This window comes from Myotis yumanensis, unplaced genomic scaffold, assembly GCF_028538775.1.
Source record: "Myotis yumanensis isolate MYYU_CA2020_CCGP unplaced genomic scaffold, mMyoYum1.0.hap1 SCAF_14, whole genome shotgun sequence".
Taxonomy (NCBI): domain Eukaryota; kingdom Metazoa; phylum Chordata; class Mammalia; order Chiroptera; family Vespertilionidae; genus Myotis; species Myotis yumanensis.
The window spans coordinates 12,021,484-12,035,812 of NW_027223765.1; the positions used below are offsets into that span (position 1 = coordinate 12,021,484).

The 14,329-nt window shown below is 34.9% G+C and overlaps 1 protein-coding gene across 38 annotated transcripts in view; it reads left to right on the top strand.

Moving 5' to 3' along the window:
- Window positions 1-14,329, top strand: part of CLASP2 (cytoplasmic linker associated protein 2) — a 140,772-nt gene that overhangs the window by 31,167 nt on the left and 95,276 nt on the right. For 27 of the 38 annotated variants that reach the window (XM_070391787.1, XM_070391762.1, XM_070391767.1 and 24 more), the window contains one exon: window positions 8,368-8,514. In XM_070391787.1, coding sequence (XP_070247888.1) covers window positions 8,368-8,514 — 147 coding nt within the window. Of the gene's footprint in view, window positions 1-7,796; window positions 7,981-8,367; window positions 8,515-14,329 lie in introns of those variants that run through there. The other 11 variants (XM_070391789.1, XM_070391791.1, XM_070391795.1 and 8 more) reach the window with 1 other exon arrangement.

A 14,329-nucleotide genomic window follows, 5' to 3' on the forward strand; every position in this document is an offset into this window, starting at 1 on the left:
CATATAAAGTTTCCTATCAGTCTTTCACTGAATTGTTTCAGCAGCCATAGGTCCAAATTATTTTTTTGGAAGATTGCATTATCTATGTTGTGGTTTGGAAGGTCAAGAATAGAACCAAGGAGACCAATTAAAAAGTTGTAGCAATATAGGCAGAGATAATATTGGTCTGGCTTTAGACTAGGAATGGCAGAGGAAGTAAAGAAAAATAGCTATATATAACTTGGAGTTATATACAGTAAGAGCTACTGATAGACGATCTATGCAGTACAGAGGAGAGAACTTGGAATGAGGCTTTCAGATTGTGAGCTGGAGTTGACTTTACATTTACTGGCATAGGGGAAGACAGGAAGAATGGGTTTGGAGATGTGTTGGTATTAGGTTACCTATGTCGAATCCTCTAATTTGAGATATTCTTAGGGGAGACTTCTACAGGGCAGTTGAATATATAGACCTGAAAATGAGAGATGGTTTAGGCTAGAGACAAACATTTGAAACTTGTCAGCATGTAGGAGATATTTTAAACTGTTGAGAATTGATGAAGCCATTTAGAAAGTGTACAGCCAGGAGAAAAGGAGGATATTCAACATTTAATGGTTGGGTAAAAGAGGAAGAGACTGAGCAAGAAGGACTTGTGAGGTCAGAGGAAAGCCAAGGAGAATATCCTAATGTAAAAACATAGTGGGGAGTGCAAACAACTAAAATTTGTTTGTTTTCTGAGATGCATGCGGTATAATAGCTTATAGAGATTACTAGAGGCTCATTGCATGACATTCGTACAACGGGGCGGGGATGGGGGGTTCCCTCAGCCTGGTCTGTGCCCTCTAACAGTCCGGGACCCCTCGGGGGATGTCCACCTGCTGACATTTGGACATCCCCCAAGGGGTCCTAAGCGCTGCTGTGGAAGCGGGAGGGGAGAGGCTCCTGCTACCACCACCTCTGCACTCGCCAGCTGTGAGCCCGGCTTCTGGCTGAGTGGTGCTCCCCCTGCGGGAGCACAATGACCACCAGGGGGCAGCTCCTGTGTTGAGCATCTGCCCCTTAGTGGTCAGTGCATGTCCTGGCAACCGGTCGTTCCACCGTTCAGTCAATTTGCGTATTAGGGTTTTATTATATAGGATTTCATAGTATCAGTTGCTAATTTAGCTGTTAGATATAACCATGATCATTGTTGGATATGCAAGAGTGTGAAACAGTTCAGAAATCCAAAGTCCTATTGCTCGGTGTTTTAATTAGAATAAGGAAGGATATAGTTTCAATTGAAAAGAGGAACTTTGGTATAAGAAACTACTTACTATGAAACAGTCTGTTTTGTACATGACACTCAGTCATGTTGTGGGTTCTTCTTACTGAACTGGCTGGTTGGTTCACTGAGGAAAACCACACAAAATGAATTTTTTTAAAGAGATATGGTATAAAGTTTTTGGCTTGCTCTTTGTTTTCCATATGAGATGGAGCAGCTTTTCAGATTTTATATGAATTCAGAAGCAGAAATGTTATGTTTTTGAATACATGTACCTATAAAAGTGAAGTGGAAAGTTTGAATAGCCATTTTAATACGTATATGGCTTTTCTTTGAAGGGAAAAAGAAAAAAAGGAAGGGACTTGATTATGGTAATATGCATTTATAATCTTTCCTTTTTAAAAAAATCCTCACCCAAGAATAGGTTTTTATTGATTTTAGAAAAAGAGAAGGAGGGGGGGAGAGAAAGAGAGAGAGAGAGAGAGAGAGAGAGAGAGAGAGAGAGAGAGAGATTGATCGGTTGCCTCCCATACAGTCCAGACGGGGATCGAACAGGCACCCTTTTGGTATCTGTGATAGCACTCCAAACAGCTGAGCCACCTGACCCGGGCAATTCATACTTTCTTATCTGAAATCTTGACCACTTATATTTTGGAATTGAGAATATGTTAGTATTAGAAAAATAATACAGTTATACACCATATATTTTATAACAACCCGAGCTGGGTTTGGGGCTGACCTTATAATCAAGCACATTAATATTTTTTCGCAGTAGGGGAAATAAAAACAATAAATAGGCTAATGTCAATTCACGTTATGTTTTGCCATACACTGAGTTCAAATCATTTCAGATTTTTCTGCCAGATAAATTTAAAAGACTTTTAGAGCTTTTTTGGCTTTTAGGCATGCTGATAGGGAATCATGAGCCTACAGGAGCTCAGTGCTTACTTAGGACAGTTTTCAAGTGTAATATGAAGGCAGCATAAGATAAAGCCTTAGCCTACTTAGGCTTGTTTTTCCCCTCCCTCTCTTTGCTTGTCCTCCTCTCCCTTCTCTTACTCCCTTCCTCCCTCTTTTTCCTCCTCCATTTCCTCCTCCTCTGTTTCTATTTCTTCCCCCTTCTCTTCATTGCCTTCTCCTCCTTTTCCTCATGCCCACTTCTGCCTCCATCATCTCCTTTATTTCCATCTCCCTCTCCCTTCTATCACCATTTCTTTTTCCTCCCCATCCTTTCTTCCTCCTCCTCCACCACCTCCTCCTATATTTGTTTCTCTGCCTCCATTTCCATCTCTTTTTCCTGTTATCAGGACCTCTGCTCCTTCTCTCCTTTTTCATCTCCATCATACACATAACCACTAGACCCTGCTCACGTTTTTAGTTTGTATGTTCATCTTGTTCTGTTCTGCACCAAACCACAGTTTTGTCTTTTTGAAACATTGGAGTAAGAACAGAGGTATCAACATAATTGTAACTTATAGGTTGCTTTCTGTATTTGACCCTTATTCAGTAAATATTAAAGCTCCTACTATATGAATCCTACATGATTATTTTGTGATTTATCTTGAAGTTCATTAATGAGCCCTTGAGCTGTGTCTAATCTGTTGTGTCTCCCCACTGAGTTTAAATTTCAGTTATTTTTATTTCTAAAAGTTCTGCTTGGTTGTTTTTAAAAATCAGTGTCACTTTTTTTTATAATTTCCTCATCTCTGAAGTTATTTTCAAGCCTGCCTGGTAAAAGCTTCCAAGTATAGATATTCTAGAGTCTGTGCTTAATAATTCTAGGATTTAAAGTGGATCTGTTCCTATTGTCTATTTCTTTCTATTTATTCTTGTTCCTGGTGTCTTGTTTCATCTCATGCTAAGTGACCTTTGGAAAATTACTTTGCAAATAACATGAGGCCATAGACTTTCTTCTAGGAAAATTTTGCATTTGCTTTGGCTGTTGCTTAGGAGTACTACAAGTGCGAGCCTACCGCGTTTAAAGGCTTTAATGTCTCGACTGCCTAAGCATTTGACCTAAATCAAGTACACCATTTGATTTACTTCTCTATGGCCCTCTTGAGAAAAGTTTGAAAAGAATAAAAGACTAGAAATTAAGGTCTTGCCCTAGGTGGTTTGGCTCAGTGGATAGAGCTTCGGCCTGTGGACTGAGGGTCCAGGGTTTGATTCCGGTCAAGGGCACATGCCCGGGTTGCCAGCTCAATCCCAGTGGGGCTTGTGAAGGAGGTAGCCAATCAGTGATTCTCTCTCATCATTGATGTTTCTATTTCTCCCTCTCCCTTCATCTCTGAAATCAACTTTTTTAAAAGTTAAAGTCTTACTTGTGGTTCATTTTAACCTTGAGGATACAGTTAATCCTTGAACAACTGTACAACCCCACCAAATACAGTTTAAATTGTGCATATAACCTCTGTCTGACTCCCCCAAAACTTAACTACTCTCAGTAACTACCCCTGTGGGTACCAAAATCAGATGCTGAATTCCCCTATATAAAATGGTATAGTCGGTGCATACAGTAGCCCTCCACATCTGTGGATTCCCAGCTGGAGGTCTAAACAGTACAGGTATTTATTTTAAAAATCCGTATATCAGTACACAGTTCAAACCTGTGTTCAAGGGCAACTGTATACTCATTTGGTATACCAGCTTTTGGCAGGAAGACTCTTCTGTTCAAATTTGCATCTTATGTGAGTTTTGAATTTTGTTCTCTTTGCCCCATAGGCCTTCGGAATAGAAGTTCAAATATAGTGGTTTTATTCTTACATTTATTAGTATTTTGTCAGGTATTTTTATTGTTTATCAGGAGATATTTTAGAAATGGTTATAGTTTGTTTGCCTTTGGAGTTTTATTTTAAATAACCTAGTAAAGCTTTTAGTGGAGCCAAAAGTGTCCCTATTGTGAAATGTGTCCTTCTGAGCTTGTTGCACGTGGTGGAGACATGGCAATTGGCAAAGTAGACAGAAGTTCTCACCCTAATAGACAGTACATTTCAGTGGGAGGAGAGAAATAATAACCAAAGTAAGTAAAATATATAAATGGTAAGTACTAGGGAGAGAAATAAAGGATGGAAGTAGTGTCAGAATTTTGGAAGGTTTACAATTTTATCATCTGGAGAAACCTCTTTGAGAAAGTAATAGATCAATAAAGATTTGAAGGAAGTGAGTTTGAAGTAGGTGAGTAAACAGTGTGGCTAAGAGGCGGAAGGATATTCTAGGCAAAGGGAACATATATAGAGACCCTGATATGAGTCACAGCAAGGACATTGGTGAAGCTGGATTGGAGAGAAAGCTGGATAGTGAGTAGAAGATGAGATTAGAGAGACCTAAGATCTTGTAGATCTTGGAGTCCTGGTAGGCCTTTTATTGGGGTCATAGGAGGATTTTGAGAAGCAATGTGACATGACTTTGTTCAACTCACAGCACATTATGCTGAGAATAAATTCTGCGGGAAAGGGTGGGAAGCAGGAACAAGAGTTAGCTATGACAGTTATCCCAGGATTGTTGTATGTAATGGGATTATAGCATAAACAAGAAAAAGTTCTGTCCACTTCCAGTGCAACTTCTAGTTCACTCATAAAAGTATTTCAGGAAGTAAGAGGTGCTAGGAAAAAATATAACTGATTTGTTCTGATATTTTATAGTTATTAAGAAAATATTTTTAATAAAAGGCATATATTCTTGTCTTGTATGCCTGAACCCTACCTCAAAAATAACAGATTTATTTTAGTATATAGATTATAAAAATAATTTAAATAAAGTTCCTGAGATTTAATACAGACTTGGTATTTCTTTTAATACATTAAAAGATAATGACATAAAAAGAAAATACTTTTAAGTCTAGAATATTTATAACCTCTAAATATTTTGCAAACTTTTTAATTGGGGGCTTGTGATGATATAGCTATACAAATTTTTATCTCTAGTAATGCTTCTTCAAGCTGCTTGTTTGAAGTTGGTATAGCTATACCAGCTTTCTTTTGGTTGGTGTTTGCCATGGTCTGTCTCTATCATTTTTTATTTTAATGTGACCTTATATGTAAAATATATTTTATTTAAGCAACCTATTTTAAAAATTATGTCTTGGTCTTTTACTGGGAATATTTAGTTAATTTACATTTAAGTCGTTATTGCATACCTGGTTTTATTTTTGCTACTTTATCTTTTATTTTATCTACTTGTTTTAGCTTTTTTGTCTTCTTTCCTGCTTCTTAACTATTCAATTTTTAAAAATTATTTTAGTTTTTTATTAGTTTATTTATTTACTCTTATTTTAGTGGTTGCTTTAGAGTAGGGATTGGCAAACTATTTCTTGCAGGCTAAATCCCGATGCCCTCCTGTTTCATACATACAGTTTTATTGAAACACAGCCACACCTATTTGCTTACATATCATGTATCACTACTTTGGCACTACCGTGGTATAATTGAGTAGTTGCACAGAGACACTACATATACAGTATATATGGTTTGTAAAGCCTAAAACATTTATTATCTGGCCTTTTATAGACTTAAGTTTGCCAACTCCTGCTGTAGGGCAGTGACCCTTAAATTTGATCATGCTTACACCAATCACTAGGAGGTCTTGTTAATATTGCTGGGCCTCTATCTCCATTGATTCAGAAGATTTGGGTTAGGGTCCAAGAATTTCCTTTCTAATAGATTGCCAGGTGATGTTCAGCTACTGGTCCTGGACCACACTTCGAGTACCACTGCTCTAGAGGTTGCCATATACATCTTTGAATTCATCCGAAACTGACAACAACTCAAATGTTCATCAATAGTGGAATGGATATTAATAAATTGCGATACATTCATATAGTAGAAAACTATAAGTAATGAAATGAATATTTCAAACATTATATTGAGTGAAAAGAAGCCAGGTACCAGAGTACCTATTGTGTGATTCCTTTTATATCAAGTTCACAGGTGGGTAAAACAAACTATGGTGTTAAAAGTCAAGACCAGTTTACTTCAGTAGGAACTGGTGAATTTTGGAGGTTCAGTGAGGGTGCTCATAGGATGCTGATAATGATCTATTCTGGAGACTGGTTACATTGGAATGTTCATTTTGTGAAAATTCATTGAGCTGCATAGTTATAATTTGTATATTTTCTTGGCCTTATTTTGATAAGTTAAAAACTAATTTCTCAGTAACTTGAGAATGTTAAGAGTTAATTTTTTTTAAATAGTAGAGACATTTACTCTCTTAAATTCTTGTGTTTGTAGGAAGAGAGCACTGTTTCCATGGGAACCTCTGGCTACTTTGTTTCAATACTCATCTTTCCTTAGATTTGTGTGTCTACTGTCTCTCTTAGCTACATTTTTTACATGATGGTGGTGGCAAAAAAAAAAAGTTTATTTGGAATTGTATTAGTGTTTTTAACACAGCAGTCTACATAGAGCACAGGTTTTAAGTGATCCACACTGGCTACCTTATAATATTATGCTAAGAAAGAAAAATATATTGTTTAACTAGAACAAGAGTGGGGAACCTTTTTTCTGCCAAGAGTCATTTGGATATTTATAACATCATTCGCTTAATATAATTCACTTAATATAAATTTATGTTTCTATGAAAAAAGCTCCTAGATTTATTGAATTTTGAGTCCAACTTGCAGTTGCCTTGTCAGGGCCAGACCAAATGATTTTGCAGGCCTTACATGGCCTGCGGGCTGGACCTTCCCCACCTGAACTAGAAGGTACTTTTTTCCTACAAGTTGTGCTATTTAAGGAAAACACTTGCTGAAATGGAATGTGGCTTTATATTAGGTTGTCTATTTGACTCTCTTGTTTTTAATTAAACAGTTTTTTAACATGTGTTTGGTGTATTTCCTTTAAATATATATTTAAGATTAAAAGGATGATTATTCCTCCTTGATTTGGGTATTTGCATAGGTAAGGGAAGCGGATTGAAAGGGAAAGATTCTGGCATATTGATCTGAAGCCTGTGGTAAAGCTGCCTCTTTGCCTCGCCCATCTTGTTTGTCCTGGTTGGATTGTGCAGGGTCCTAGAGAAAACCATCTTCTCCGACGAATAAAATGCATATATCTTGTGGGGGTGGGGGTGGAAGTGGAGGTGTTTCATTTTATACACGGAGATGATACTAGTGTGGTCATTCATGAAGATTATAAAAGGAACTTTATGGAATATTTTTGAATCATTTATGAGAACAAATTGTTTAGTTTGATTTCTGTGACCTAAATAAACAGCAAATTGTTAGATTGCCGAGTTAATTAGGTACACTAATGAGCACTGTGATATTCTTTGGTTTAATGATGCAATAATAAGCACATCAACAGAATGAATATTGCATAAAATCTTATTTTCTATTTGTACAAATTTTCAAGTAAGCTAAATAAGAGAATACAAATTTAGGTTTATAAACCTGTAGTATTGAATGCCTTTGAAATTTTGATACAGAATAAGGATTGCAGCTGCAAAGAGATTTTTAAAATACATGGAGAATTTTTACCTTTCATCTGGCAGTAGCTGCCATAAGATGATGTCACCTTATAGCTGATTGGCTGTTACAGTACCTAGTGCAGGGAAGAGAAAGAAAAATGCCGGCACAAACCTCAGTGGTGGTTCTGTGGTTGTTTCTATCTATTTTTGATAGAATCTTTGATTAGTCTCAAATCTACTGCATTTGGCCATGTGAACCATTGGGAGCATCCTAGGGTGAGGAAAATTAAGAGCTTTCAGAGGAATGAGGCGACTGATTTGCAAACGGATCTGTGATTGTAAGTTGCAGAATCTGGGTGTAAGGACTAAGGCAGGGTGTGCTGGAAGATGCACTATGGGAGGAGCTGGCAGAAAATGCTTATTAGTAGTAAAAAAGGAAAAACGCTTTTTCTATCTTTATAGTTAATATATTTGGTTTTATGTTTTGACTTTATAGATATAGGTAGTAAATATGGTAATACTGCAACCTGATTTTAAATTATACTTGGTTATTTTATATAGTGTTAGCCATTATATAAATGCTTATTCAAAGGAGCTTTATTTTGTATTATATATCTCACAAAGTTATGATTTTATATGTAGCTTTATTTGTTTTTTTTGAGCCTTATGGAAAATGGAGCAAAGCTTAGATTTCTTAAGATACATTTTGCTAATGCTTTGTACAGATAAAAGCTTTGATGATGAAGAATCAGTGGATGGAAATAGGCCATCATCAGCTGCTTCAGCCTTCAAGGTTCCTGCACCTAAAACATCCGGAAATCCTGTCAACAGTGCAAGGAAGCCTGGTTCAGCAGGTGGCCCTAAAGTTGGAGGTAATGTAAATCCATTTCAAATCGGATGTGCCCTTGATATGGCCACACATACTTAGAACTTCAGAGGAATATGTTTATTCATGACTGCAGCACGATTGCAGGTCTGGAGTCTTTTGCAACACAGAGAAGAATGCGCTGCCTTTTTAAAATGTTTAAAATATTGTATATTGCTATTTCCTGTCAGAACGTATGTGAATTCGTATTTTCTTGAACATATTTATTTTTCAGATGCCATTTGTAAAGAGATATTTAAGGGATTTTTTATTTGTTTGTTTTAAGGAGGAAGCATGTTTTTCAGAATTTGATTATTTTCAGGTGCTGTAGGTTGTTAGAGAAATACTGATTTATTTGATTTTTTTTATGCTTTCATCAAGGTAGTGAGTTTTAAATTCTCCAACATTGGAAAGATGGTTGAAAATGCTGGGTATTGAATCATTTGTCACAAAAGGAAATGGGTGGTGGTCAAGTAACATTGCCTCAAAAATGGCTTCTGAATTAGATAATAATAAATAGGAAAAAAACAGATTTTATGCAGTTGTGTTGAACATAGTACATTCTTTGATTATATTAGAACTGTTTCTAGCATATTTTTTATTTTAATTTTTTTAAATGTGTATATTTTTCATATACTAATTAGAAAGCTCTGAGTACTTTTCAGGTGCTAATTTCTGCCATGATTTTCTGATAGGATGAATCCTTTAAGGGTAAATGTTTAATACCGACAGTTTCTTTTTCTCTCCTTTTTTGTTAATAAATTTGTGTTTAAATTTTGGAAAGATTTTTTAAAAATTAATGGTAACTGGTGGGGAAATTATAGTGTTTAGGATTTCCCCCCCCCTCTTTTTGTCTATCATTCATTTATTAAAAACAAAAAGGAAGAAAACTGTGTATTTTGACCAGATTCTGTAAGTTGTGTTCTCTTGATCTTTGTATATAACCACATATTATTTTCCAAGTCTCATTATATTTTAAATATCGGAAAACTATCATAAATATTTCATTTTAACCTTCTTTAACTAATGTATCATATAACTAGCAAGAAAGATTGTATGGTATATGTATACATATACTTATATATGCAGGAATAAATATATACATATACCTACTTATATATTTATATGCATATAAATAAATAAATAAAATACTGTGAAATAGAAATGTCTTACTGATTTCTCTGAATATTTTGAGTAATTTACACTTCACTATTTTATTTTCTCTTTGCAATTATAGGAGTGCATTTTCATCCAAATGTTAGTTATATTCTATTATATATTGTTTATTACTCATTCTTATCTCTGGTAAAAAGTGTATGGCATTCTATGGTTTGTTCTTGGTAACAAGGCTACCTTTACTTGTCACAAGGAGATTATTTTTTCCATTGATTTGAGTTTTAGATTTCTAATCTATGATATTATCATAGTTATTTCATGAATCTGTCTTATTTGACTTAGAATAGATAATATTTGAAATGCATGGTGATAATATTGTATGTTGTTATGATCCTGAGCCAGTGGTTTGTAATTAGCTCTGTTTTTCATGTTTTACTTTCTTTTCTTAGATGAAAATTGCAATTGTGATTTAACTACCAAAGGTCACTTAATTCTGATATTACTCAAATTGATAAAATTAGATATTCTTTTTAAAGAAACAAGAGACTTTCTTAATGCTAGACCAAACCCACCCCCACTCCATCCCTGTTTGGTTTATAGTCCTACCAGATGAAAATATTAGCTAACTTCCATGGCTATAGATATGAATCAATCACTATACTATATTAATCATCATCTAGGCAGTGGTCCTTTTGGTAAAAATAAGGGAGAAACCTTCATTCCTTTTTCCTCCTCCAACTGCTTCTTTGGGCAGTAGCAGATTCATTCTATACTGTATTTGTTTTGTTTGTTTGTTTTGTTTGTCCAACTCATTTAGGTTCACTGCCCATTTTCTATCTAAGAAAAGAGCTATTAGCCAAAGGATATTGATGTTCCTTCAGAAAGTAATATCACTCTTGGCTGTCCATCCTTCTTTGAAAACTTAATTTTAGATTTTCTGTTCTTGGCAGAGGCTCATTGATTTTTAAATTAGTTGTAGAAAGTTTTCTTAGAGTTGTGGAAGCTTTGAGTTATAAGGGACATTGGGAGTCATAATGCTCATTTTACTATTCAAGAATAGCAATTTCTTTCAAAATATTCCTGATAGATGATTATTCAGCATCTGATTAAAGTAATATGTGCTCATGAATTAAAATTTGGAACAAAAAGTACCTGCAAGACCACTACATGTAGGAAAAATCAGCTGATAAATTATGATGTACTTTCTTTTAATTTTATAATTACTTTTCCAATTATTTTTATACATGCAAATGTTTTCTTAGGAGGACAGAATTGGTATTACTTGTTATGTAGTTTTATATACTTTTTTTCTATTTTATCTTGAGCATTTTCTCATTGTCTTATACTATTAATTGAACACTGTTCATGGCTAAATAGTATCTAGGTTGCTTTCAATATTTTCTGCTATTATAAACTGTGCTATCATTCTTTTATGTTTAAAATTTACTGAATTAAAAGGTGCAGGGATTATTTTTTATTATTATTATTATTTCAGCCTGTCATAATGTCCTCCAGAAAGGTTATAAGCCCATTTCAATTCTTGATAAAATCTTTTTTCATATTACATTAAAACAGTGGTTCTCAACCTTCTGGCCCTTTAAATACAGTTCCTCATGTTGTGACCCAACCAAAAATTATTTTCGTTGCTACTTCCTAACTGTAATGTTGTTACTGTTATGAATCGTAATGTAAATATCTGATGTTCAGGATGGTCTTAGGCGACCCCTGTGAAAGAGTCGTTCGACCGCCAAAGGGGTCGCGACCCACAGGTTGAGAACTGCTGCATTAAAATCTGCCTCCTTGTAACTTAGCAGGGAAGATTAATTATTTGTGTGTTTTTTTTACATTTCATCACATTTTATTTTATTTTATTTTTTTAATTTTGTTTTATTGCTTAAAGTATTACAAAGAGTATTACATATGTCTCCTTCCCCCCGCCCCCTTGACATTCCCCTAATTATTTGTTAACATGACTTTCAAATAGTTGAAGGTTGCCCTGCCTCTCTTTATAACTATTCTGTTTTCTAGACTATACATTTTATTTTTTTATTGATTAAGGTATTACATATGTGTCCTTATCACTCCCACCCCCCGTTGTCCCTTACCCCCCCAGTGTCTGTGTCCATTGGTTATACTTATATGTATGCATACAAGTCCTTTGGTTGATCTCGCCCCCCTTCGCTCCACCCTCCTCTACCTCCCCTCTGAGGTTTGATGGTCTGATTGATGATTCTCTGTCTCTGGATCTATTTTTGTTCATCAGTTTATGTTGTTCATTCTATTCCACAAATGAGTGAGATCATGTGATATTTATCTTTCTCCAACTGACTTATTTTGCTTAGCATAATGCTCTCTAGGTCCATCTATGCTATTGCAAATGGTAGGAGTTACTTCCTTTTTACAGCAGCATAGTATTCCATTGTGTAGATGTACCACAGTTTTTTAATCCACTCATCTGCTGATGGGCACTTGGGCTGTTTCCAAATCTTAGCTATTGTAAATTGTGCTGCTATGAACATAGGGGTGCATATATCCTCTCTGATGGTGTTTCTAGTTTTGGGGGATATATTCCTAGAAGTGGGATCATTGGGTCAAATGGGAGTTCCATTTTTAGTTTTTTGAGGAAACTCCCTACAGTTCTCCACAGTGGCTGCACCAGTCTGCATTCCCACCAGCGGTGCATGAGGGTTCCTTTTTCTCCACATCCTCACCAGCACTTGTCATTTGTTGATTTGTTGATGATAGCCATTCAGATAGATGTGAGATGGTACCTCATTGTGGTTTTGTTTTGCATCTCTCGGATGATTAGTGACTTTGAGCATGTTTTCATATGTCTCTAGACTATTCATTTTCTTTCTCATAAATTTATATGGAATATAATGGTGATTCAGTCTGGGCAATCCATTCGCTACTCCTAGGTATATAAAAAAAGCATAGTATGATGGGGGGTGGAGGTATATAATAGTGGTATAAGCCAATAACATTTCACCAAGTTTAACATAATTCTTTCAGATAAGATTACCAAAATAAAAATAAAGTGAGCTTCTTTGGAATCCTGACTGAATCTACTTTTGAAATTTTAGAGTTTAATTTACTTCTCCCAGAGATATATGTTAAGATTAGAGAGATGTATCCTATTTTTAGCAAAGTGTTTTATCCAATTAATTAAAACCAATAGAGCCTGTGTTTAATCTTTAGTGTGAGTTAGTGTTACTTTGTTCTTTGGCTCAGTGTTCCAACCTGTTGTCAAATTATAAATGTGTGGCCTTTAAGCCAAGGGAAATTATAAAGAGGTTCCATACCAATATACTATTGTCATAAAAACTCATGTTACCTTTGTGCTTTACTCATTAGAATAGGATAAAGTGAATTCCCTTAAATTGTCTATTTTCTGAATAAGATTTAAAATTTTATTATAGGAATTTAGGTAAACACATCCCCCCCCCCCCCCTTTTTTTTGGTTTAATGGCTTGGAATACAATTGTTGAAGATACCCAATTTTTTAAAGTACTTATTTCTCTATAGTATTTTAGGTAATAATTTTTTAAAAGTTAATGAATGTTCTTACATATATATTTTTTTCATTAATACTTTATTATCCTGGTTTTACTAATGAGCAAACTAAAGTTTAGAGAAGTTAAGTAACTTGCACAGAGTCATGCATATAATAAGTGGGCAAAGCATGAGAATCCAAAGCTATTGGATTCAGTAGTTCTGAGATTATAATCTGCAGTAATGATCACTACCTTTCAACATCCATGAATCTGTCATTTTAAAGCTCAACTAGTATGATTACCAGAAAAATAGAATATTTGGAAATAAGCAAACCTGTAAGTTTTCATTGTGGCTATAAATACTTTTTAGTATTTTGTTGTTGTTGAAATTGCCTTTTTTTTTTTTTTAAATATATTTTATTGATTTTTCACAGAGAGGAAGGGAGAGAGACAGAGAGTTAGAAACATTGATCAGCTGCCTCCTGCACATCTCCCACTGGGGATGTGCCCGCAACCCAGGTACATGCCCTTGACCGGAATCGAACCTGGGACCCTTCAGTCTGCAGGCCGACGCTCTATCCACTGAGCCAAACCGGTTTCGGCAAAATTGCCTTTTTTTAAAGTTTATTTTCTGAGTTATAATATCACCGTTCCTGTACCAATTATTTTGGCTGCTTTTCTTTTTAAAAAGTAAAGATTGAACTAAATGATAATATAATTGTCATTGTTTATAATTAGTACCACATTTTGAGGTTAGTGGTTTGTCATTGAGGCCTGTATATAACTACTGAGATACATCATTGACCAAATAATTGATTTTCAAAGTTCTGTTGTTCTCTCATTCAAGTGGATAGAATATTATCTCTCTCTTATTTCCATCTAATATCAAACGCTATTTTGAAATGGTTTTAACTTTCCATTCTTATAACTAGGTAATTACCAACTTTTCAAATTCAGTAGTATTTAATGCATCTTTAAGATATTTTATATTTGTTTTACTTCATTTATGTCTAACTTGGGTTTTAAGAATGTCCAAATATCTGTTTCCTCAAATTATGCTGATCATGTCCATATTTTCTTTTCATGCAAACAAAAAGTTATGTTTTTTTAAACAAACGTTATGAGAAAACAAATTTCACAGAATTTGTTGTTTAATCTGGGAATCCAAATTTTTGACTTGTAAACCTCAATTTTTTGTTTTTGAACTTTATA